The 24,560-nt window shown below is 56.3% G+C and overlaps 2 protein-coding genes across 4 annotated transcripts; both read left to right on the plus strand.

Annotated features, from left to right (window-relative positions):
- The first annotated feature begins 7,157 nt into the window (after positions 1 to 7,157).
- Positions 7,158 to 15,404, plus strand: AQP2 (aquaporin 2). 3 transcript variants are annotated; one of them, XM_045801096.2, is made up of 4 exons: positions 7,158 to 7,637; positions 10,692 to 10,856; positions 11,233 to 11,293; positions 12,034 to 15,404. In XM_045801096.2, the coding sequence occupies exons 1-4, from the start codon at positions 7,278 to 7,280 to the stop codon at positions 12,642 to 12,644; spliced, it is 1,197 nt and encodes a 398-aa protein (XP_045657052.1). In that variant the 5' UTR covers positions 7,158 to 7,277; the 3' UTR covers positions 12,645 to 15,404. The 3 variants fall into 3 exon arrangements, with proteins under 3 accessions (XP_045657052.1, XP_045657053.1, XP_087711947.1); XM_045801097.2 differs by having other exon boundaries at positions 11,233 to 11,313; positions 12,034 to 12,335; XM_087855821.1 differs by lacking the exon at positions 12,034 to 15,404 and having other exon boundaries at positions 11,233 to 12,013.
- A 4,005-nt stretch (positions 15,405 to 19,409) lies between these two features.
- Positions 19,410 to 23,423, plus strand: LOC123794636 (aquaporin-5). Its single transcript, XM_045800805.2, has 4 exons — positions 19,410 to 20,171; positions 21,230 to 21,394; positions 21,804 to 21,887; positions 22,703 to 23,423. The coding sequence occupies exons 1-4, from the start codon at positions 19,410 to 19,412 to the stop codon at positions 22,886 to 22,888; spliced, it is 1,197 nt and encodes a 398-aa protein (XP_045656761.2). The 3' UTR covers positions 22,889 to 23,423.
- The last annotated feature ends 1,137 nt before the right edge of the window (positions 23,424 to 24,560 follow it).

Below are 24,560 nucleotides of genomic sequence, written 5' to 3' on the forward strand. Positions count from 1 at the left end.
ACGCAGGGCAGGTCTCAAGGAGAGGAGTGAGGCCCATGGAGGCTGAGGCCTGGGAAGGACACGAAGGGGTGTGGCGCCAGGGCAGGAGGAAGGTGGGCAGGAGAGGGACCCGGCGCAGAGTCTGAATCGGGTCCTGCAAGTTACCTAGTCCCTGGAGCCCACAGAGCCCTCACTGGAGGCGGGCACTGGGGAGTCAGAGGGTTTCGCGACAGCTGCTCTGAGCGGGGAGTTAAACAGGTTTGGGTGACCTTTGCGAGCAAGGTGGTGGGGCACTGCCCGTCACCCTTCCAGCTCGTTACCACCCCTTCCCTGGTAATGACCCCGGCGTGCCCTGGCATTTGCAGCCCCTCTCTCTCCCTGTAGGGCAGAGACACCAGCTCTCCTGGCCGGCTGGCAAATACTTTCCCACTCTGCCGTTGAGTCCTGTGGGAGGAGCCCCCCAGGGTGGGTGGAAACCCAGGGAGCCATGGGGCCACCCAGGCACCTTCGGGGGGCACCCGGGTGGCTCGGTCAGTTAAGCATCTGCCTTCGGCTCAGGTCATGATCCCAGGGTCCTGGGATCGAGGCCCACGTTGGGCTCCCTATTCATCAGGGGGTCTGCTTCTCCCTCTCCCCCTGTTCCTCCCTGCCCTGCTCTTACTCTCTCTCAAATAAGTTAATAAAATCTTAAAAAAAAAATAAAGTTGCCCTTGGCTCTTTGGAGCCTCCAGCCTGGCCACCTCCCTCAGATGTCATAGGGGACAAAGCCAGGGACTAGGAGGAGTTCAGTCAAGGGAGGAGCAGTAGGCCCTCCTGCAGCCCCCACCCCCCGCTGCTCTCCCTGCTGCTAGCACCCACAATGGCTCCCAGCTGCCCCTCTGGAAGGAGGCTTCACTGGCCAGCTGCCTGGGCTTCTCCAGGCTGCGCAGCTAGCTGTGTTGGTCCCCATTAGGCAGTTCGTCCAACCCTCCCTCTCATGCAGAAATCCTGCTGCCCCAGCTTCCCCAGTGTTTGTTCGGCTTTTGTGGAACCCCCCCAAGAGACTGGGAACTCCCTACTTCACAAGGCAGGGTTATTCAAAGGTCTCCCTGCCCCCAGCCCCTTACTCACACCTGATCCTTTTCAAATGAGGACAAACTTGTTCCTGACCCTTCCTTACCCCGTCAGAGCACAAACGCACACTCCCCCTTTTCACCCAAGCTCTGAATTCTCCCCTAAATCACGTCCCTGAAGAATGCCATGTGGCTGCAACATAGAGGGTACGGGACAGGGTGCGGGGGAAGGGAGTGCTTGGAGGGACGAGAGCTGATGGTTTTGCTCATTTATTCACGTGATGAGCATTTATCAAGTACGTATAACATGCCAGGCCTCGTGCTAGGCCCCGGGGGTGCACCGAGGAGCAAACCCAGATAGGGTCCCTGCAGTCTGGGAGTTCACACTCCAGGGGAGGGGCAGACAGCTCATTACAAGCCTCGAGCTGTACGAAAGGGCAAGGCACACCACGGAGTGGGTGGTCCTAGGAGTACGTGTTACTGGGGCGACGGGAAGTCTTCCCCAATGAGAGAATGATTTTCGAGCCAGGATCAAAAGCAGTATTTTTCAAACTCTGAGCGGCAACCCATTAGTGGGTCATGAAATCAATTTAGTAGGTGTGACCTAAATTGCTTTTTTAGTGAAATAGAATAGGAGTTTAAAGCCTCAAAGTGAGGAAATATGGTTTGGGAAATGTAAGTTTTAGTTATCTATAGCCATATTTACACCCGTATTATCCGTCTACCCAGTGAGGTCATGTCTGTGGGTTAGGGCATCAAGCGTGTGTCTTCCTGCAGGCCTCTGTCAGAAAGGTTGGTGAGCCCCCAGTCTGGAGTTCGAGGAACAGTTAGCCACGAGAAAGTGCTGGTGTCCCAGGCAGAGGGCACAACACTCATCAGGACCCAAAGAGGAAGGGCTTGGACGGAGGATGTGCGGAGCCCAAGGTCCTGTCTTGGCCTGCGGGCGGCGGGAGCTCTGTGAGGCCAGGTGAGATCCCTGGGCCCTGCCCCATGGGAAGGAGACGAGGGCAGGGAGCTGTCTTTGTACCTCGCCAGTAACTGGAGCTGCAGTTGTCCCTACCTCAACCCAGGCGTGACCACTAGGACCCCCTGGCTTCTGAGGTGGGGTTTGGAGGACAACGGCAGCCAATCAATGGAGGTAAAGCCTGAACTTTTTTTAAAATTTAAATTCAATTAATTACAATATAGTGTATTATTAGTTTCAGAGGTAGAGGTCAGTGATTCATCAGTCTTATATAATACCCAGCGCTCATTACGTCACATGCCCTCCTTAATGAAAGCACCCAGTTACCCTATCTCCGCCCCCCGCCCCCGCAACCCTCAGCTTGTTTCCTACAATTAAGGGTCTCTTATGGTTTGTCTCCCTCTCTGATTTCATCTTGTTTTATTTTTTCCTCTTTTCCCCTAGGATCCTCTGTTTTGTTTCTTAAATTCCACACGAGTGAGATCATATGATAATTGTCTTTCTCTGATTCTTATTTCACTTAGCATAATACCGTCTAGTTCCATCCATATCATTGCAAATGGCAAGATGACATTTTTTGATGGCTGAGTAGTATTCCATTATATATATATATACGCCACATGTTCTTTATCCATTAATCTGTCAGGGCACATCTGGGCTCTTTCCATAGTTGGGATATTGTGGACATTGCTGCTAAAAACATTGGGGTGCAGGTGCCCCTTTGGATCGCATTTGTATCTTTGGGGTAAATCTCTAATAGTGCAGTTGCTGGGTCATAGGGTAGCTCTATTTTCAACATCCATACTCTCCACACTGTTTTCCAGAGTGACTGCACCAGCTTGTATTCCCACCAACAGTGTAGGAGGGTTCCCTTTTCTCCGCATCCTCACCAACATCTGTCATTTCCTGACTTGTTAATTGTAGCCATTCTGACTGGTGTGAGGTGGTATCTCACTGGGGTTTTGATTTGTATTTCCCTGATGCCAAGTGATGTGGAGCATTTTTTCATGTGTCTGTTGGCCGTTTGTATGTCTTCTTTGGAGAAATGTCTGTTCACGTCTTCTGCCCATGTCTTGATTGGATTACTTTTCTTTGGGGGCTGAGTTTGATAAGTTCTTTATAGATTGTGGATGCCAGCCCTTTACCTGATAAGACATTGCAAATGTCATCTCCCATTCTGTCAGTTGTCTTTTGGTTTTGTTGCCTGTTTCCTTTGCTGCACAAAAGCTTTTTATCTTGATGAAGCTCCAACAGTTCATTTTTGCCTTTGTTTCCTTTGTCTTTGGAGACGTGTTTGGCAAGAAGTGGCTGTGGCTGAGGTCACAGAGGTTGCTGCCTGTGTTCTTCTCTAGGATTTTGATGGATTCCTGTCTCACATTTAGGTCTTTCATCCATTTTGAGCCTATTTTGCATATGGTATAAGGAAATGGTCCAGTTTCATTCTTCTGCATGTGGCTGTCCAATTTTCCCAACACCATTGGATATTCTTTCCTGCTTTGTCAAAGATCAGTTGACCATAGAGTTGAGGGTCTATTTCTGGGCTCTCTCTTCTGTTCCATTGATGTATGTGTCTGTTTTTGTGCCCGTACCACACCGTCTTGATGATGACAGCTTTGTAATACAGCTTGAGCTCTGGAATTGTGATGCTACCAGTTTTGGTTTTCCTTTTCAACATTCCCTTAAGCCTGAACTTCTGTATCAGACAGACCTGTATCCATAGTTCGTTTCCTCCGCTTACCAGCCATGTGACCTCAGGCAACTTTTACAACCTCTCGGTGCCTCAGTTTCCTTCTGGATAAAATGGGGCTAGTGAGACTCAACCCCAAAAGTTCTTGTAAGGACATAGTTTGGAAACCCAGCTGTCCCCAGCCTTCAGTCCTCTAGTTTCCCCCCTTTGTTTTCAAATAGAATAGGGTTGCCAGATTTAGCAAATAAAAATACAGGACAACCAGTTAAATTTCAGTTATAAATAACAGATAACTTTTCAGTGTGAGTATGTCCTAAATAATGCTTGGAATATACTTACGCAAAAAAATGTGTTTGTTATTTATCTGAAATTCAAGCATAATCAGACATTGTGTATTTTATCTGTAACCCAACACAGAAATCCAATGGTTCACACTTTGTCCCTAAACTGCACAGACTTGACGCCCTACAATACTTCGCAGGCCTCCTGAAGGGCTGAGCCCCAGTCTCCCACCCCTCCCTCCGCTGCTGCCTGGAGCCGCTCTCTTCGCTCTGTCCCACTTCACCTGACCATGGATCGGCCCTGTCCCTTTTCCCTCATTCCCTGAAGTCCCAGCCTCACAGGCTATGGTGCGTGACCCACTTTTACTGACCTTGTGGGGAGAATGGAGGGCATTTACAGCTCAGCTCAGAGCAGGAAACACACCTTATGTCAACTGTCAGACAGCACCAGCCCTGAATTCTGTCCCCGCACTCCCACATAGGACATCCTCGCTGTCCTGGCTCCCCCCACACACCCTCGTCCTACCTCCACTTTTCCAGTGTCTCAGCCCCTTCTTCAAGCCACCAGCAGATGACACACACACCCATATTTTCTTGAGAAACAACAGCCAGATGTCTTATGGGACCTAGGAAAGGAAGAGTCCCAGAGGTAGATGAAACTGTGTTATGTCTGATTTTACTGACACCAGGGCCAAATGATTTCCAGTCACGTGTAAAGCAAGAAAACACGTGTGGCAAAGCTTACAGAAGGAGTGTCTGAAGCTTGGAAAGAAATTCTGGACAGGATCATGGACACTCTTGTAGGAAACGGTGCGTCATGCTGGAGAGGGTGATGCCCTGTAGGAAAACCCTGAGGACTCTGAATCAAAAAGAAATGTAAGAAAGGTGAACTCGGAATGTGAAGACATTTGGGGACTCTCTTAGCCAGTTTGTTTTACCAATCATTTCCTTTTTGATAATTACACAAGAGTGATTTTGACTTAAAAAAAAAAAAAACACCAAACTGATATCTAAATCAATCTGAAAGACTTCTTTCATTAGATACAAACCAACATTGGTGAGAAAGCATTTTTCGGGTAGTTTTCCTTCATGGCTTTTCAAAATTATTTTTAATTATGGCAAAATACACGTAACGTAAAACCATTCTAACCATTTATGACTACACAGTTAAGTGGTGTTACCATTACCACAATCTATGGCCAAGAAAGCATTTTTGCAATACTAATTCATGGTGCCTCATGCAACTGATGATGACACCTTTGACCTCAAAAGACATGGCGTCGTGGTCACTGTAGGCAAAATGCAGTCCTCCCCTGAGGGAGCTCCACTGCCCACCAGGACCCACAGCTTGAACCCCCCGGCTTTGACAGGTTCGCCTTCTTCCTCCCTGGCTCAAAAGGAATGCACAGCACAAGTAGGGCCCAGTCATGGTTGGTGCCCTTCCCTCCTCCCCGTCCTGGGCCCAGAACGTGAGTAAGTCTTAATCTCTCTGGACTTCAGGTTCTTATCTGTAAAGTGAGATCCATAGGCTAGATGACCTCTAAGATCCCACTGGGTTCTAAATTTATGACTGTGACTGAATGACCACACACACACACACACACACACACACACACACACACACACTTGGGTTGGGAATTAATGGGCTTACAGAGAGAAACCGTGATGCTTCTTCCGGGTTTATGGGGAGGTAAGAGATTTTCACTTGATGAGGTGAGGGCAGGTCCGGCCCAGAATCAGGGGTCAGCAGGTCACTCCCTTTCTCTGTCTCTCAAGATCATAAACACCTTGACCGAAGAGGAGGGACCAGAAGGGGTGCATGGCCCATCTAAGGGCACACAAGGGGTTCCCCTCTGCAGTCTCTGATCCCTCCCAGACTTCTGTTCCTAGGACTGTGACTTGCTGGACAGGTGGTTAGAGCAGGGTCTGGAGACAGTCCTCCTAACCACCCTCTGAGCCTGACCCTGTGTTTGGGTCCCGGGGAGAGGGAACAGGGCCAGAGGGATCAGGAAAGAGCAAGGGAAGTGGGGCCCGGGGACTCCCAGGCCAGAGCAGCACTGATGGTGGGCCATGGCTTTGCCCAGATGCTGGGCTGAGTGGGCAGCAGGGCCAAAGAGTCGCTTATGGATCATTGTGGCCTCCGTGAGCCTGCACAGCTCACTGCCTCACAGAAATGTCCTCCCCATGTGGCTTGGGTGGCTCCGAGCTCCGGGGGGTGCCTACAACCTGTCACAGCTTCTGGGACCATGTCTTTTGAGTTTAGGGAGACCTTTTCTCCTCCTCCGAGTATTCAGAGTATAAATAAATAACGCTATTAGTAATAGCTGGTATTAATTGACAGCTGACTGTGGGCCAGGGCCGGCTCTGAGCACTTTACGTTATTTCATTTAATCCAAACCCCAACCCCATGTAAGTTGATTACGCCCTGTTTACAGAGCCGGAGAAGAAAGGGTAAATCACAGAGAGGGGCCAGGGTGATGCTGGAATGGGGAATGGAAGCCCAGAGCTTCCTCAGACACCCGTAGGTCGATCCCATCACCCAGGGCCAGGGTCCTCCTGCCACCAACACCACCCCCTCCCTCCAGGCTATGGGAGCTGCCTTTTGGCTGGGGTTCCAGGGAGGAGGCGAAGCTTAATAACTTCTGGGTGATTGACTACAAGAAAGTGAGCCTGGAAGAGAAGAAACCTTTATGCCTTGGAAGGTTCACGTCACAAGCCGAGCAGTTGTTTTCCATCCCCTTCAAGAAGGAATAATTGAAGGTCAACCACAGGAAGAACTTCCCAATCACTAGAAGGGGCAGCATGGACATCCCCTCTCATGGTCAGTTTTGGGTGAGGGGTTGTCCCTGTCTTGACCAATAGTTGGAGTCAGAGGGAGGGGGTTTGGCAACATCCCCTTTGAGAATCCCCATTCACAGGACCAGTGGGGGTAGGGGAAGCCCTAGGGCCTCAGCCCTGGGGGAACCAGGGAACAAACACGGAAAATCAGGGGACGTCAGTCCTTATCTGGAGCTCATTAATGGGGAACATTAGTCAGCTGTGAAGGCCAAGATGGGGTGATAGGCATGCGGGTGGGCAGGGTGGGGGGTGGGGGCAGGAGGCCGCCATAGGAGACACAAGGTAGGGGCCCAGACTCCACCTCCACCTCACGTGTCCCGATCCTGGATGGAAGAACCCTATAAATGCCCCTAGTCCAGCCTCCCCAGAGACCCTGAGAGAGAGAGAGAGAGAGAGGGAGGGAGAGAGAGAGAGAGCGTGCTCCGCAAGCTTCCTTCCCTGTGACTGCTGGGCCAGCCCGCACGAGGCTCCACAGCATGTGGGAACTCCGGTCCATAGCCTTCTCCAGGGCGGTGTTTGCAGAGTTCCTGGCCACACTCCTCTTCGTCTTCTTCGGCCTCGGTTCAGCCCTCAACTGGCCAAGGGCCCTGCCCTCCGTGCTGCAGATTGCCATGGCCTTCGGCCTGGGTATCGGCACCCTGGTGCAGGCTCTGGGCCACGTCAGCGGGGCGCACATCAACCCTGCCGTGACTGTGGCCTGCCTGGTGGGCTGCCACGTCTCCTTCCTCCGAGCGGCCTTCTATGTGGCTGCCCAGCTGCTGGGGGCTGTGGCCGGGGCCGCTCTGCTCCACGAGATCACACCACCCGACATTCGAGGGGACCTGGCTGTTAATGCAGTGAGTAGCCAGAACTTTGTCCCCTCCACAAGGGGCAGATCCTCAGAGTCCCTTGGAAAGGGTGAGATGGGAGGGACCAGATCTGGGTGAGGGTCTGGGTGGGGAGAGAGAAAGATGGAGGGAGGGAGGCGAGGGAGGAGGGAGAGAGGGAGAGATGTGGGAGCCAGGAACACAGGGGCCGTAAGGGAGCCCGGGGAGAAGGAGCAATAAGGTCAGAGCAGAGGCAGGATCCGTGCGGGTCTGCCGGAACCTTCTACCCTGAGCCTCACGGGGGAAGAGCAGCATTAAGGTTTCTGCTGACCTGATGCCTGCATTACAGTGAGGGCTGGGCTAGAACTCAGCAGAAGACAAAGTCCCAAAGCAGATGAGCTTTCTGAACCGGGAGGAACCTCACAGGGCTAGTCCCCAGGGTCTTCTCGAGGGAAGAAGTTTCCAGTAGTTCTTCAGCTTCTGTGTGTGGGCCTCACAGCAGGGGCTCCTCACAAGCCACACGCTGACACCTCACAACAGAGCTTCGCGGTAGGGATGGGTATTTCCATTGTTTAAGGTGCCAGAAGCCAGCCTTCAAACCCAGGCTTGACAGCAAAACTCATGATCTTTCCACCTGACCAATGTCCCCTCCCTGAGCCATCAACTAAGACCTGTTTAACAAACAAGGAAACTGAGGCCCAGAGAAGGGAAGGGATGGGCCAAGAGTTCTACAGGGGGTCAATACCAGAGAAAGCACCAGAACTCAAGGGAAAGCTGAAGAGGCAAGGTCTCTCCAGACCCTGGAGAAGGTCCCCAGAGCCTGTGACTGCGGATTACACGAACAGCAGCTAATCGGACACCATAGGCACTTTAGGAGCTGGGGGGGGGGGTGTGCCTCAATCCCCCCCCCCACGTCCCTGCCCTCCGTCTCTCCTGGGTCTGTGCAGCACCCTGGCATCTGAGGCCATGGCTGGGGAGGCAGAGTCTATGTCCCCTCAATACACCTCTCGCTTCACCCCCCAACCCAAGCCAGGGCCGCAAGCGCCTCTTTTATGCCTCGATGCCCTGCCTTTCCCTGGGCCACTGGATAAAGGCTCCGATGTCTCCGAAGAGTCCTAATGGTTTCCATGGCCACCCCCTCCTTTACACACATGACCCTTCCTCATGCAAGGGCCAGAGGTGTCCCAATTGAGGAAATTTTTTCTTCTTCAAAATGGAAAATATGATGAGGCTGGGGGTTCAGGGATGAGAAGAGGCTAGAGTGGACATGGTGGGAGACAGACTGAGGAGTGTGACCCCTTCCAGTGAGAATGAAATTAGCTCTGTTTCCAGCAAGAAGAGGTCTGGTTAGACTGCCAGAGGAACTTCCTGAGAATACAGCCAAGAAAGTCTCAGAATATGTGGCTCGAGAATCTCCTCTCACACAGAACAATGGGAATGTGAAGGGGCCGTGGGGACACTCACTCCTGTTTCTCCAGCATTTGACAGTTAACAGGGGCCTGCAGAAGGGAAAGGTCTGGGGACGGTCCCCCAAGTGACAGCTCAGCATTTACCATCTTGAGGAACTAGGGAGAACCCTGCCTGGCTGGAATGGGGCAGCAGTGGGCCTGAGTTGCCCTGAGGCTAGAAAGCTAGATGACCCCTAAGGCCATTCCAGGTGTCCTCTGAGGTCACTGGAAAGGCCAGCCTAGCCACCAGGAAGTTATCACTGATGCACACCTGCTCTTTGCCAGGCCGGATGTCACTTACTTCTTGGTACAACACTGGAAGACGAATTCTGTGATCCCTCTACCCTGATTGGTACATTGAGGCTCAGCATTCACTTGACTCCAACCACAGAACTAGCTGGTGTCAGCACCTGGAGTCAGACGCCGAATCCACGTCCACACCTCTCCCTCAGAAAAGCTATTTACCAGTGGGGATGAGGCTGGGGCTCTGCCCTCGTCGTTCCCAGTCCTCACACAGTCCTCCAGAAACTGTTATCCCCATTATACGGAAGGACAAACTGAGGCTGAAGTAGTAAATAGGGTCCCGTGGCAAGTGATAGGACTCCAAAGTACCTGCCTTCAAGGCCCTTTTCACTGCCCCCCACTAGAGGCTCTAACATTAGACGACAGGGGGGTTAAGGTTAGACCCTAGAGACCCAAGCGTGCCAGCCTGATGGTTAGGACCCAAGAATGGGGGTTCAGGGCCTGGAGAAAGAGCGTGGGAGCTGAGAGCTGTCCCAGTGCCAACCAGTGCAGTGCCCAGCGCTTGAGGGCAGGGTGTAGGGACAGGATGACAAAACCCAGGGAGAAATCCAGTGCTGGGTGAGGCCCGGTTACGAAATCGCCTCTTTGCTCGGCCCCAAGTTCTCTCATTACCCAAGGCAGGGTCTGCCAGGACCATGGGCACCCCACCTGGTCCACAGGCCCCCACACCACAGTACAGGGCACCAGCGCCCCCACCCCAACCTCCACATGATGTGCAGGGAACAAATCCACAGGGCAAAACTCAGGCCTAGAACAGTGAGAACAGGCAAGATCGGGGGGAGCAGGCAAAGGTGAAAGGAAAGAGCTGTATACCGGGCTCATGGGGTGAGGGGACGCACAAGGACTGTCCCCAGACCCAAGTCCCAAGACCCTTCCCTGGGGGCCGTTTGCCCACAGGAAGAAAGACCACAGGCCCCTCGTTACACCAGGAGTATCTCACGGCCTAGAGAGCAAAGAAGGCCCTTCTGTTACCTGCCCTAAAGCTTGGGCTGCAGTCAGGACCTCTTCCCTTCTCGTTGTTCAGGAAACACATTTGGGGACCTCAGCACCCTTTTCCTCTCACATTGGGCACAGCCCCCAGATCTAATGGGCTATGGAGTCAGTTTTCCTACCTCTGGCCTAGGGACCACAAGCAGTCCTGGGGTCCATCCCCCTAACTTGGGGCCACAGCCCAGGAAAAAGCTATCATTCATTTGGGCTAAGGTGGCTGGTAACCCCAGGTGTTCAGTCCCAGCCCAGAAGCCTCTCTGGAGCTTTGACTGCAGTTGGGCAGGAAAATGGAGCCAGAGTGGGGAGTCTGCTCAGCGTCCCCTCACCCGCCCTCTTTCCCCAGCTCAGCAACAACACGACAGCTGGCCAGGCTGTCACTGTGGAGCTTTTCCTGACCCTGCAGCTGGTGCTCTGCATCTTCGCTTCCACAGACGAGCGTCGTGGAGACAACCTGGGCACCCCCGCCCTCTCCATCGGTTTCTCTGTGGCCCTGGGCCACCTCCTTGGGGTAGGTCATGGCTGCTGCTTCTAGCCTCCCTGGAGGGGCGGACATACAGACCTTCCCCAAAGAAGCAGACGCACAGACCACTCTAGAAATAGACACACAGACCCCCAGAAGTGACAGACACAAAGACCCCCAGGGGACAGATACACAGAACTCCCCAGAGGGACTAGTCATGTAGCCACAGCAGAAGGTCTGACTCCCAGATACCCCAGATCTCACTCCAGCCTCCAATGAACACAGAGCCCTGTACACATATGGATTAACTGCCCATCACAGGGACTCCCCTGAGGCTGAGGTCGAGTGCTGCAGAGGGGCGCAAGGACCCCTGCACTGTCCTCGTCATCTCCCTCCGCTCCCTGACCCTTGCCTTCCCCTGTAGATCCACTACACCGGCTGCTCCATGAATCCCGCGCGCTCCCTGGCGCCCGCCGTTGTCACCGGCAAGTTTGACGACCACTGGGTAATGGTGAAACCTCCTGCCTTCCCCCCCCCCTCAGAAACCATCTCCCTGCAGGGCGGGAACAGAGCGGGGTCAGAGCTCCGCCAACCCCTCCCCCCCACCCCCCGCCCCGCGCTCCTCCCGGAGAGCCCGGGGTTCCAGCCTGGGGCTCCCTTCTCGAGTCTGTTGCGGAACGCTTCATTTCCATATCCGCCCTCGAGGATCATAGCCTTTGTTGCCTCCCTGGCTTTTTGGAAGAGTTAAGCGACGGTCCTTCAGTGAGGTGGGGAACAGCTCACACAGTGCGCTGGGGCCCGTGAATGGTAATATTTGTACGAGCTAACACAGACATTTATATCATCTAGCCTTAGCACGGGCCAGGCCTTATTCCACGCGCTTTGCAAATAATAACTCACTTCGTTTTCACGCCTACCCTAAGAGGTAGATATTATCGCAATGAAAGGAAACTGAGGCCCAGACAGCGTGCGCAAATTGCCTCTGTTCGCCGGGGCAGTCCTCTTGGAATTCGCACCCTTAACCCCCAGCTAACCAATCTGCCCCCACAGCCGCCGCTGTCATTACTAAGTCCGCCAATCCCCCCTCCCTGTATTCCATTAATCGGGTGGGAGACCCCCTTTTCAACACCAAGTCGGGCGGGGCACGTCTGGAGGCTGAGGGGCGCGGGGAGTCGGGGCTCGCCCCCCCCATCCCCGCCCCGACCGGCCTCTCCGCCCGCCCCAGGTCTTCTGGATCGGACCCCTGGTGGGCGCCGTCCTGGGCTCCCTGCTCTACAACTACGTGCTGTTCCCGCCGGCCAAAAGCCTGGCCGAGCGCCTGGCCGTGCTCAAGGGGCAGGAGCCCGACGCCGACTGGGAGGAGCGCGAGGTGCGGCGGCGGCAGTCGGTGGAGCTGCACTCGCCGCAGAGCCCGCCGCGGGGCAGCAAGGCCTGAGCGCGCCGCCCGCCCGGCCCGAGGCCCCGGGCTCGGAGGGGGAGAGCTCCGAGGGACCGCCTGCCGGCCGCCCAGCCCGCCCTCCTCTAGCCCAGGTCCGAAGTCGGCCCCCGCGGCGCGCGGAGGAGCCGCTGCCAGGGCGGCGGGGTGGCGGCGAGCCTGGCGGACCCCCGGCCCCAGGCTGCAGGCAGGGAGCAGCAGTCCGACGCTCCGGCCCCTTGCAGGGAGCTGGACGCCTGGGGAGGGAAGGCCAGCAGGCAGAAGAAGGCTCTGGAGAGGTCGCACCGGGGTCTGCGGGGGAGGGGGATCTGGGAACCTTGCGGCAGGTTTTGCTAGGGTGCGAGCGTGTGTTCTTCCCCAGCGTCTCTCTGTCCCCAGGGGCGCGGTGTGCATGCTCCTGAGTGCGAGTGGCTGTGCCTGGGCTGCGAGTGCGCTGGCTGGCAACCGCTCACTCCCCTCGTGACCCCTTCCTCCCCTCAGTGCAATAAACCCACTTCTTCTGCAGCCCCATCCTGCCCAGGAGCTCCGAGAGGGTGCTCCCCAGGAGAGGGGAAGGGGAGGGTCTGGAGGCCCCTGAGAGGGCTGCAGGGACGGCCCTAAGGACCAACCCCTACCCTGCCCCTTCTGGAAAATTCCCCCAAGCTGCAGCGCTGGGCCCCAAGATCTGCCAACACCCATTGCTAGAGACAGAGAAGTATCAGCCAGCGAACGGCTTCCCCAGAAGTGGCCTCTGGAAAAAGGGAGGGCTGGGTGACCAAGGACCTCCTTTCTGCCCTGAGGGAAGACCTCTTCAAAGAAAGAAGCCGGCTTCCGTGCGTGCATGCGTGCATGTGTGTGTACATGCCCTACACGTGCGCATGAGAGCCCCACCTCCAGGGGGCTCCAGACCCAGAGATTAGCCTGTGGCAGAGAAAACAAAAGCCCCTTTGGGCCCCCGGCCTTTGTCTTGGGAGAGGGGGAGATTTGCAACGGGACACTTAGTGAAAGGAGACACTCCGTTTCGCAAGTGAGGCCTCTCTCCCAACACGCACCCATGGCTGGCTGGCCGGCCGGCCGGCGGGTGTCCAGGCGTGCAGCCACAGGCCCCACTCCCCAGGCAGCAGCTCTTCCTCTCCAGGAATCCCTCTTCCTCTCCCTCCCTTAATGTTTCCACCTGGTGGGGTGGGGGAGGGGAGAGCAGCCCAGCGCTCTCAGGACCACGGAAGGGAAGGGAAATGACTTGTCCAGGCCGAGGCAGGTCTGTGTCTAGAGCCTGGGCTTCTAAATTTCCAGGCCAGTGCAATGGTTCTCAAATGAGATTAAGTGGGATTAAGGGAGATGATGCATGTAAAGACGCTGTGTGAACCGTAATTCCTCATACCATTAGCACGCATTATTGGGATTATTTCATTATTTCCGCTTCCTGCGGGTAGAACACGGAAGGGGCCTGGTCCTCAGCCTCTTTTACCTTCTTTAGTTGGCGGCCTGTGCAAAGGACAGCCCTGGGAGTCCAGGCAGAAGGAGATGGGTTTGGGGGTGACCCCATCCTGGTCCAGCCTCTTCACCTCTCCTGGCCCTGAGTGTACCCTAGCTGTTCTCGCACTTTCTTCCTCCCACCACCCAGACACCACCCGTTCTCTCCCTCCCTCTCCAGTCTGCTGCAAAGCTAACTAGGAATCACATCTTGAGCCCCCTTCGCCATGCACTCCAGGCTTCTGTCCCTGACTGCCTGACAACGCACCAAGCACCAGTGGAGACGGGAGTCTCCAGCCCCTTCCTGCCGTCCCCTCCCTTCAAAGATGGACCGTGTATGAGGAACATCTCTGTAAGGGTGCCCACTTCTTCATCTATGCTTTTTTCTGTCTTCCTTGACCAAAGTTCCCTCTGGGGTCAGAAAAAGGCTGCCTTGGCCATAGGTGCTATGGAGACATGGTCCCAAACCCCCGACAGCTGGTGACAGCCACCTGGCCTCACTACCAGAGGAGAGGTTGTATCAGAGACCAAAGTGACCTCTGGGGCTGTACTTTGAACTGCTCTGAAGTTCAAAGGCAGCAAGGCGTTGAGCTGTGAGCCAAGCCTGAATGTGTCTCAGGCACCTCATCCCTACCCCTCACCCCCACAGATCACCGTAGAAGTTGCCAAGAATGTCTCTTTATGTCTATTCTACTTCCTGGATTGCATCTCACCCAAAACTAAATGTGACATCACCACAACTCCCTGCCCTGATTGCCCCGATTGGGGTCACTAAGGTCAGAGGTCAAAGCAGGATTCAAAATGATGAGGATGGAGGGGACCTGACACCTCGCGAGCATCTCTTGCGTCCCAACCTCTGTACTAAAACCTCAGGCAGGTTAGGGAAGGACAGCAGATTCCAGCTCTGCGGGGTTTTAGGATTTTCAACGCACTCCCTATCACCCCCCCGTGATTGCCTCCCGACCCTGTGAGACAGACGGGCAGAGCAAATACTGTTCTGCCCATTTTATAGATCAAGGAACGGCGTTTCAGAGACTCATCTAATGTCACACGGCTGTATGTGCTGGACTCCAGACTTGAACTCAGGCCTTTATTCAAAAATCCCATGATCTGGGGGGATAGCTCAGGGGTAGAGCATTTGACTGCAAAATCCCATGATGTGTCCGTTCGGGGCTCAGAAAAGACCAGGTCTGGTCTGGGACAAGTCCTAGTTGCCCCTTGGGAGCCCCTGGTGGAAACCAGAGCACAAACTGAGCCTGGCCAGCCCGGCCCTCTGTCTAGTGTGGACGCCGGCCCTTGGGGACGGCCGCAGCAGCGTAGCGAGAAAAGGACAAAGGACACCAGGCTGGTTTCTGCCCTTGAAAAGCTTCCAGTCTGGAGGAGGATGGAGGTCAGACACACCCAACACCAGACGAGGCAAGGCAGCATGGAGGCAGGTGGGTCGGCTTCAAGCGGCTGACCCCTGGGGCCCAGCAGCGTCCATTCCCACATCCCCACTTTGTGCCGGATGACCGTGTGCCTGCAAGTGTCGCTTTCATGTGGCTTTGCCTCTTCCCACGGTGACTCTGTCTACATGCAGTGCCGCCCGGGCAAGACTGTAAGCCCTTTGGGGGCAGGGCTCCTTCCAGTTCTTGGATGGCATCCCCTACCTATTTTCCTTCATCTGTCTGCATATGGTAAGCACTCAATAAATGCTCATTTGCCAATAAGTGCTATTTCTTCCACAACTGAGAGATGATCGATATCGGCCAAAGTGCCGGAAGACAGACTGGGGTCTCTGGCATGTCTTGAGCCCCCCAAAGCTGCTGCTGGGCACGGTGCAGAAGGAGTCCCAACGCTGAATAAGCAGCTCAACTAAGGCGGCTTGTGATGGCAAATTCCCACGGCCAACCTGGCCAAAACGGGCATCCCAGGCTTTGTGACAGCGCTGGCACCATGGAGAGGGCACCAAGACATGGGCAGGCTGTGCGGCCTCCGGAGAAAGAAAAGAACAGAACAGCCGCTGTTGGTCTCCGCGTGCTGGCCTTAGCACCGTGTTGGAAAGTCAGGACAGGACAGCCCCTAATACTCAACATGTCCACAACTGACAGCCCCAGGCCGGCTCCCCCGCCGCCCTCCCCACCTCAGCTGATACAACGTCAGCCTTTCAGATGCACAGGCCAAAAGGCTCCAATCCGCCTTGACCCCTCATTCTCACGCACCGCGAGCACTCCATCAGGCCATCTGGTCAGTGCTCCGTGCACGAGGGGTCCAGCATCCGATCCCTCCCACCATCAGTACCCCCACTGAGTCAGACCACTCTCACCTCTCCCTGGGTGGGCACCGACCCATCTCCCTGCTTCTATCCCTGTGCCTCTGGTCTCTTCCCAACACAGTAGTAGAGGGGTCTTGGTAAAAAAAACTTTATCAGACCATTGCCAAGCAGTCCTTGGCTCCGCGACTTCTTCCTTCTCACCAGGGAGGCCTGTGGGCCTGTTGGTGGTGCCCGGGTCTGCCCCCTCCACCACCTCTGCCCTCGTCTCCTTCTGCTCTTCCTCATTCCCTCTGTTCTGGCCACAGTGGCTGCTCCCTCTGCCCGGAGTGTTCTTCCCCCAGATAGAGACATGGACTTCTCCCTCTCCTCTTTCAAGTCTTTGCTCAGATGTCAACTTTTCAATAAGACCTACATTGATACCCCATTTAAAATTTCAAAGAACCTCCACTCCCACCCCAGCATGCCCAGCCCCCCTTAACGTATTCTATTTTTCCATAGCACTTACCAGATTCATTCATACTGTATAATTTACATGTACCCACTGTTTATCGGCTGTCTCCTTTCACTAGGATATTAGTCCCTCAAGGCAGAGAAGTAGTCTGCTGGCTCTGCTGGCTCATGGCTGTACCCCAGTGCTTAGAACAGTGCCTGCCACATGGAGAACTGCCCGGCAAGTCTTTGAGGAAGGAATGAATGACTCTTCCCCAACACCAGGGAATGTGTGGAGCCCCAGGGGAGTATTCTGCGGCCAATTACCCTACCATTTCTGCCTCCAGCCCTCGACTGCTCCCAGGGAATACAGGGGTCCCTATATCAGGAGAGGAGGGAAGGGGCTGTCCCCTGAGGGGTTCTAACTCTCCCTGCCACAGATGGGGAGATCTATCTCCCAGTCCAGGGAGATCCCAGGGAAGCATTCCTCTGGGGCTGCCAGGGCAGAGCCCAAGTGCTCAGGGCAAAGACAATTCCAGAACAGAGTAGCTGCAATAGTTTCTTGTGGCAGCCTTGGAACAGGGTGACCCTGATGGTTGGAGAGAGATGGAAGGACCTTCAGCACAGGCCTAGGAAACGTAACCGGCTGCTTCCTCTGAGTCTGTGGTCATCAGGGTCATTATTCCAGTCTGGAACGGGCCTGCGCGGAGCCCTGAGCCCCAAGCCCAGATGAAAATACAATACACACCTGCCATGCTCTTCCAGGGGCAGGGCTCCAGGACCCATGGCAGAAAGGACAAACAGACCTCCTGCCTTAAGAGGACAGAAGTGGGGGGGGGGGCGCCTGGGTGGCTCAGTTGGTTAAGTGGCTGCGTTCTGCTCAGGTCATGATCTTGGGGTCCTGGGATTGAGCCCTGCTTCAGGCTCCCTGCTCAGCAGGAAGTCTGCTTTCCCTCTCCCTCTGTTCCTTCCCACCCAGCTCCTGCTCCTCCCCCCCTCCACCCCCAGCGCACTCACTCTCTCTCTCTAATAAATAAATAAAATCTTAAAAAAAAAAAAAAAAGGAGACAAGAGGGAAAGGAGCTGCTCTGGCAGGAAACACAGAACTGAGGAGGAACAATAGTGGGGTTTCTTTGGTTCCTGTTTTCTTTGGCCTCTTAGCTGCCACGGAGCCTGGAGCCCGTGCCTCCAGGTCCTTGGCTTTCCTCCGGGCCTCTGCCCTTAGCCCCTGCTGGAGAGACTACCAGAGGAGCACCTGTTCTCTCCTTCTGCTGCACCCTCTGCGTAACTCCACACAGAGCCCTCAGGGGGCCGTAAAATTATAGCCACACACACCACATGAGGAAACTTTACTGAGCCTTACTCTGTAGCAGGCACTGTGCTGAGTGCTTCCCAAGGACACGTGGCAGCAGCAGGTGGTGGGGTCTTTTGTGGAACTCCTCTCCTTGGACCCTCTTCCAAGCCCTGGAGGGCTCTCCAGCCTCATTCCCTAACCTGGGGCTGGGAACAGGGAGGGCTGGGAAGGCCGGTGGAGAGCAGCTGGGAGCTCACAGGGAAGGGATAAGGACAGGGGGACGGAGATGGGAGCTGGAAGAGAGCGTCACCCAGGCCAGGGGTGGGGATACTAGAAAAGACCACATGTAAGAGAGATGGGCCTGGAAACTGAGGTAGAGACAGACAGAAATGAAGAAAGTCACAGAAATTAAGAGGCGGAGGAAGTAAAACAGGAGACAGAAACAGAGGTGAAGAGATACTGTGACAGAGCCTAAGGCTAAGACGATAAACAGAAAGCAAGGGGGAAAGAAGGGAAATTGGAAAGAGCAAAAGAGAGAGAGGGAGAGCCTAAGTGACAGACTGAGACTGAAATGAGACAGAGGGACAGGGAGATTTCGAGGCAGACTGCGACAGAGACGAGAGAGGAAGAGACTGCTAGAGGAGGAGGACAGACCGGGAGACTGAAGAGAGAGACAAGAAGTCTGAAAAAGAAAGAGTTGGGAAGGAGAGCCTGAAGGAGAAAGAACAGAGGCAGGGGTTACAAGAAGGAGAGAAATCAAGACTGAGTGCGGTCAGGCGCCTGGCTGGCTCAGGTAAAGCCTGTGACTCTTGATCTCAGGATTGTGGGTTGGAGCCCCATGTTGGATGTTGAGATTACTTAAGGATAAAATCTTTAAAAAAGAAAAAAGAAAAAAGAAAAAAAGACCGAGTGAGGGTTTGAAGGACGGGAACACTAAGGAGACAGAAAGGAGGAGGCGGAGGTGAGCTGCGGGAGGAAGAAAAGAAAAACTCTGGATATTCAGAGTAGGGGGCCTCCTGCAGGGGCAAGAAGGCGGGAGAGCCCAAAACCTGGCATGGGAGGTCCGCGATGCACCTGTACCCTCCTCTCACCAAACTCCGACCCCGAATCCCAGGGGCTCTTCCCTGACCCCAGACAAAACCGAACTCGGTCATGCCCCCTCAGGTCCCATGAACAAAGTGAACTCCCGGCCCCCACCCTCTTGGGGGCTCGCTGGGATCCCCAGGAGTTCTGTGCTCCTGGAGGGGCTGGCTCGGCTGCCCGGGAGACGACGCCTCCCGGGGCTACCGGGCTTCGAGGATTGCCAAGCGCAGGCCAGGCTGGCGCTGTGCCTACTTTTCCCAAAACGCCCCCGCTCCAACCCGGGAAGTCAGCCTGGGCCGGCCAGGGAGAGGCCCGCGACGGCCGGCCGGACCGCCCCGCACGGCCCAACCCGGCCACCCGCCCCCGCCACCTCCGGGCAGGGAGCTGAGTGGCGCTGTCCTCGGAGAATCGCATCATTCCAGCCCTGCCGCGGGTGAGGCCGGGTCAGGATGCCCGGGTCGCAGGAAGAAAAGGAGGAGCTGGACCCAGAGCCCGAGGAGAAGAAGAGGGGAAGACAAGGGACGGAGCTAGAGGGCCAGCGGAGGTAGGCGCCCGGAGCACCGTAGGACGGGCGAGGCCGGACGCGGCGAAGTCTCCCAGGGAGCCCGGGACCAGCGGCGCGGAGGAGAGCGCGGGAGCCGTCCGGGGCGCACCATGCGCGGCTCCCCCGCCGCCCGGCCGGCCTACACGGCCGCCGCCTGGGTCACGTGGCCCGGGCGCGTCCGCTGCTGCCCCATCGGGGGGGCGGGCGCCGGGTCGGGGGCGCGCGGGGCCCCGGCCCGCTGCGAGCCGCTGGTGGCCGCCAGGTTCCCTCCCTGCGCGCTGCGCTGGGCCCCGGGCGCGGGAGCCGCCCACTGCCTCCCCGCGCTCGCCCCCCCGCGGGCCGCCCGCCCTCTATATAGCGCACCCCTGCAGGGCCCGCGCCAGGCCGCTAGCCACACAGTGGGCGCCGCAGAGCGCGCCGCGCCAGGGAGCCAGCCCCCCGCCCCCTGCGCCGCCGCCCGGACGGGCGTCCAGTGCTGCGGCCGCCGCCGCCTGGCCCCCGCGGCCACCATGAAGAAGGAGGTGTGCTCCGTGGCCTTCCTCAAGGCCGTGTTTGCCGAGTTCCTGGCCACCCTCATCTTCGTCTTCTTCGGCCTCGGCTCGGCCCTCAAGTGGCCGTCGGCGCTGCCCAGCATCCTGCAGATCTCGCTGGCCTTCGGCCTGGCCATAGGCACCCTGGCCCAGGCTCTGGGGCCCGTGAGCGGCGGCCACATCAACCCCGCCATCACGCTGGCCCTCCTAGTGGGCAACCAGATCTCCCTGCTCCGGGCGGCCTTCTACGTGGTGGCCCAGCTGGTGGGCGCCATCGCCGGGGCGGGCATCCTCTATGGGCTGGCCCCGCTCAATGCCCGAGGCAATCTGGCCATCAACGCGGTGAGTGCCCATGGGGCTGGGGTGGGGTAGGGACCTTGCAGTGGGCTCCTGACCAGGTCCCCGACCCCATTTCAAAGATGGGTGCCACAGAATGGGCCAGCGCCGTCAGGAAAGTCAGAAAGTTGAATCTCCAGGCTGGGGTGTGCCCCGTCTCAGCCTCCCTGCTTCATACCCACCTCCTCTGCCTGCTCCCCTCCTGCTGCTCTTCCTGGCCTCTCTCCTGGTGCCTACTGTCCCTCCCTTCTTGCCCGGAACTTCTGGCTTTCTCCTGTCTCAACCCTGAGTTTTGCCTTCCTCTTGGGACCTTCCCTGCTCCTGTCTGCTCCTCATTGGAGTGGTTTCATGGAACCACCAAAGACGGGTTGTAATCCTAGCTTTGGGTGACCCTTGCTCCTCTGGGTCTCATTTTTCTCAGCCATTCCGTGGGGGTGGTCAGAACCTACCACAGCAAGTGGCATGGGCATTACGTTTGGAAACCATATGTGTGGCCCTCCTAACGCAGCCGCAGCGTGTAGGGTCTGTTGAGTATTGGTTCCTGCTCCTGGTTCCCTGCTCTCACCCCCGCCCACAGTCCCAGATTCAGTCCCCATGTCCCATGCAAACTGGGGTCATTAATCAAACACAGAGGAGGATTTTCTCGGCCATTGTCAAGCCGTGAGTCAGCCCCACCGGAGAGACGGGTTTGAGGTTGGCACTGGCAGCGGGTCAGACACGGGCGGGAGGCAGGCTGGGGGTGCAGTAAGCAAACTGGGCAGCTGCCCACAGGAGGGAGGGTAAATGCCAGCTTGTGGGGGTGGGAACTGGGCAGAACCGTTGACAGGACCTTGTCCAGGAAAAGCTCCCCTCACCCTCAGCTCCTTGGCCACAGGCCTGTGCTCCAAGCTTTGCACACACTGTCAGGGAGGTAGTCTTTTCAGCAAATGACCTTCCTGACCGTGTGCAAGGCTTGGCTTCCAGGTGCAGTGGCTCTAGGTGTCCTTGGAAGCCAAAAGCCCCATCCCCCAAGCCCCTGGCCGTGGAGCTAGTGGCGGGCGTTCTAACCCTCCCTCCCCTTGCAGCTCAACAACAACACAACACAGGGCCAGGCTATGGTAGTGGAGCTGATTCTGACCTTCCAGCTGGCCCTCTGCATCTTCTCCTCCACTGACTCCCGCCGCACCAGTCCTGTGGGCTCTCCGGCCCTGTCCATTGGCCTTTCCGTCACACTGGGCCACCTCGTGGGGGTGAGCAATGCTGCCACTTGGCTGGAGTTGTGGGGAGCCCCTCAGGACAAATAATGGGGCCCCAGAGTAGCACCCTTCTGTACCAGGAAACCCAGCAGTGAAGGCCTGGAGTGGGGTTGCTGTACTCTCTCCCAGGCTGGATCCCCCAAAATCTCCTCTAGCCTGAGAGATTATGGCAGTAAGTGGGAGTTGGGGTGAAAGCAGGAAATCAAGCCCAAGCACAGGACTTGAGAAGAAGGAAGGGTGCATGGGGACCCGTGGCGGGAGAGGTCACCAGCCTAGGAATTGGGAGACTTGATTCAGAGACCTGGCTGAGCCCCTGAACTTCTGGGTGACTCTGGGAAAGACCGGGCCTTTAGGAGTTGGACAAGCATGGTGCCCCCCTCACCACCTCCCTCCCTCCGTCCAGATCTACTTCACGGGCTGCTCCATGAACCCAGCCCGCTCTTTCGGCCCTGCGGTGGTTATGAATCGCTTCAGCTCTGCTCACTGGGTGAGTGTCAGCCCTACCCTGGCTCCCTGGCAATGAGGGCCTGGAAACCCGGCCAAGAGCCCCTGGACTATCTGGATGCTATGGGCCCAGAGCTTGGGGGTGGCCCTGGGAGGTGTGGCTGGAGATCAAAAGGGGAAGGGGATGGAACGCAGCCAGAACAAGGACGAGGGTAGTTAAATGGCAGAGGACCCTGGTTTGGGGCTGGGGGGTGGGGGGACTACCTGTATCTGTACCTCTGAGGAAGGGAAGGAGATCTGTTCCTCTGTGTAGATCGCTGAGGATTTTGTGTCTGTCCATCTGGGGTGGGACGCAGGTGGGGGGGCGTACTGCGTCTGTGGGTCTGTCCTCTCTGATGGTTTCCTCACCTGTTCCAGCTGATGGGGTTGAGAGTCTTCCTTCCTGTGGGCCTGTCCCTCTGGACAGTCTATCTGTCGCCTCCTCGCGTTCTCTCTCTCCAGGGTCTGTTTCATTCCCTGTGTGGGAGGGAGAGTTCTGTTGTCTCTCCGAGAATCTACATGTCTGTTTCCTTCGAAGGGTCATTCGTCTCTCTTTAGGGTGAGGCTGGGGGGCCCTGTCCTTCTGGGGATCTGTCTCCTTTGAAGATCTGAGTGTCTGGAGGCCAAGTCCCCGTCATCGAGGAATAGGGTGTCCTTATATCTGTTCCTTGGGCAGGAGGAAGTCTCTCTGGAGGTCTGGAGGTCTGGAAGTCTGTATGTCCACTTCCTCTGAGGGTCCATAGGTCTGTCCTCTGGAGGGGAAGCTGTTGGTCTCTGAGGTCCGGACTCAGCCCCCTGACCCTGCCATGTCCCCGCCAGGTGTTCTGGGTCGGGCCCATCGTGGGGGCCATCCTGGCTGCCATCCTGTACTTCTATCTGCTCTTCCCCAACTCCCTGAGCCTGAGCGAGCGCATGGCCGTCATCAAGGGCACGTATGAGCCTGAGGAGGACTGGGAAGAGCAACGAGAGGAGCGAAAGAAGACCATGGAGCTGACTGCCCGCTGACCAGTGTCAGGCAGGGGCCGGCCCCCCAGCCCCTGAACCACAGGGGCAAAAATATTATATATATAGGACAGCAAACCTTCCTTCCCCTACAGCTGGGTCCTCTGGGCTAGGGAGGAGGTGCTGGCTCCCCCAGCTTCACAGTTAGGGAGGGGAGCAGGAACCCATGATGGGACGCTTGAGTGGGGGCCAGGGGCTGGTGTCTGATGGGGAGGGGGTCTCTCTGGGACAGGGCAGCCCGCTGCCATGAGGTCAGACCTCAGAGACTGTGAAAGTAGCACGAAGCTCACAGGCTGCGCTGGGGCCAAGCTAGGAAGGGGTGGCCAGCAGTCTGTATGCCCCTATCTTCCCCCACCGCCCCCTCTTAAGAGCCAGAGGGGTCCCAGTCCCTAGGACAGCAGAGGCTGCCCCTCCCCAGATTGCCTTAGGAGGGAGACAGACTGGTTCATTAAATGCTACCTTATTTATTTCTGCTGGAGGATGCACGGGGTAGGGCTGCTGGTGTTTGGGGGCAGGGGCTTACCAATAAACCACTGACATTCAAGTTCTGCCTCGTCTCTCCCCAGAGCCTCTCCTTGGGACACTCTGGCTGATCACCTCTGTCCCTCTGGACTGTCTGTTTCCTCTTTGTCATCCCCGATGCTCTCCATGGTCTGCACAGTTCTCTGTGGAAAGACAGGGAAGCTGAGGCCAGGGGAGGCTTAGGGAGGCAGAGAGATGAGGTCGGGAAGAGAGAGAGAGGGAGAGAAGGAGACCGAAACATAGAAACAGAGCAAGAGGTCAGGAGGGGGCCGCGGGAGCAGAGGAGGGGTCCTCACCAAGTCACCCACCTGCTCGCCCCTCCCACCTCAGCTATGTCAAGTCTCTGCCACTTGAGGAGGGCCTGGCCCCAGTGGCAGGGTATGCCAGGCAGGGTGGAGGAGAATTGAACCAGCTGGCAGCCCCTTGAGATGCCAAGGGGGTGACCAGCCAGATCTGTCATCGGGAAGGAAACACAGCCCTGGACTCCCCTCTCTGCACCTCACTCTTCCAAAAAGGGGCCATGTTGGGAGCCTGTGGTCAGAGGGAGAAACCCCCTACCTCACCCCCCAACACACCCAGAAGCCACAGCCAGCCCCGCCTTTTTCTGGGTCTCCTCTCTCCGGCCTCTGCCAGCCTCTGTTCCCACTGTCTTCCCCTCTGGGCCTGTGGCTCTGCTCTGCCCTTGTCCCCTTGTCACTGACACTCCTTAGGAAGCCTCCTTAAACTCTCTGAGCCTCCGTCTCTTAAGCTGATGAAACAAGGATAAAAAATGCTTCCCTCACAGGGTTGCTGTGGGAATGATTTAAGATTAGGGGAGTGAGGTACCTGGGACCAGTCTGCTCTCTGTAGGGAAAATGGTGGAAGTCACGCAGAAGAGCAGCTCAGGACACAGCCCTGCCTCATAGTTAAGGAGTCTGGCTTGGAGTTCAAATTCTACTTTGCAACTTTGGGTAACATAGGTTCTCTGAGTTGTTTGGGTTTTTTGGTTGTTTCTGTTTTGGGGCTTTTTTTTTTTTTTTGCAAGATGTTTTATTTATTTATTTATTTGAGAGAGAGAGCCCCCACATGAGCATGGCTGGGGGGGGCAGAGGGGGAAGCGGACTCCCCACCGAGCAGGGAGCCCTCATCTATAAAATGGGCATGCTTGTACCCA

This window comes from Ursus americanus, chromosome 25 (assembly GCF_024610735.1).
Source record: "Ursus americanus isolate L20-20 chromosome 25, mUrsAme1.1.p, whole genome shotgun sequence".
Taxonomy (NCBI): Eukaryota; Metazoa; Chordata; class Mammalia; order Carnivora; family Ursidae; genus Ursus; species Ursus americanus.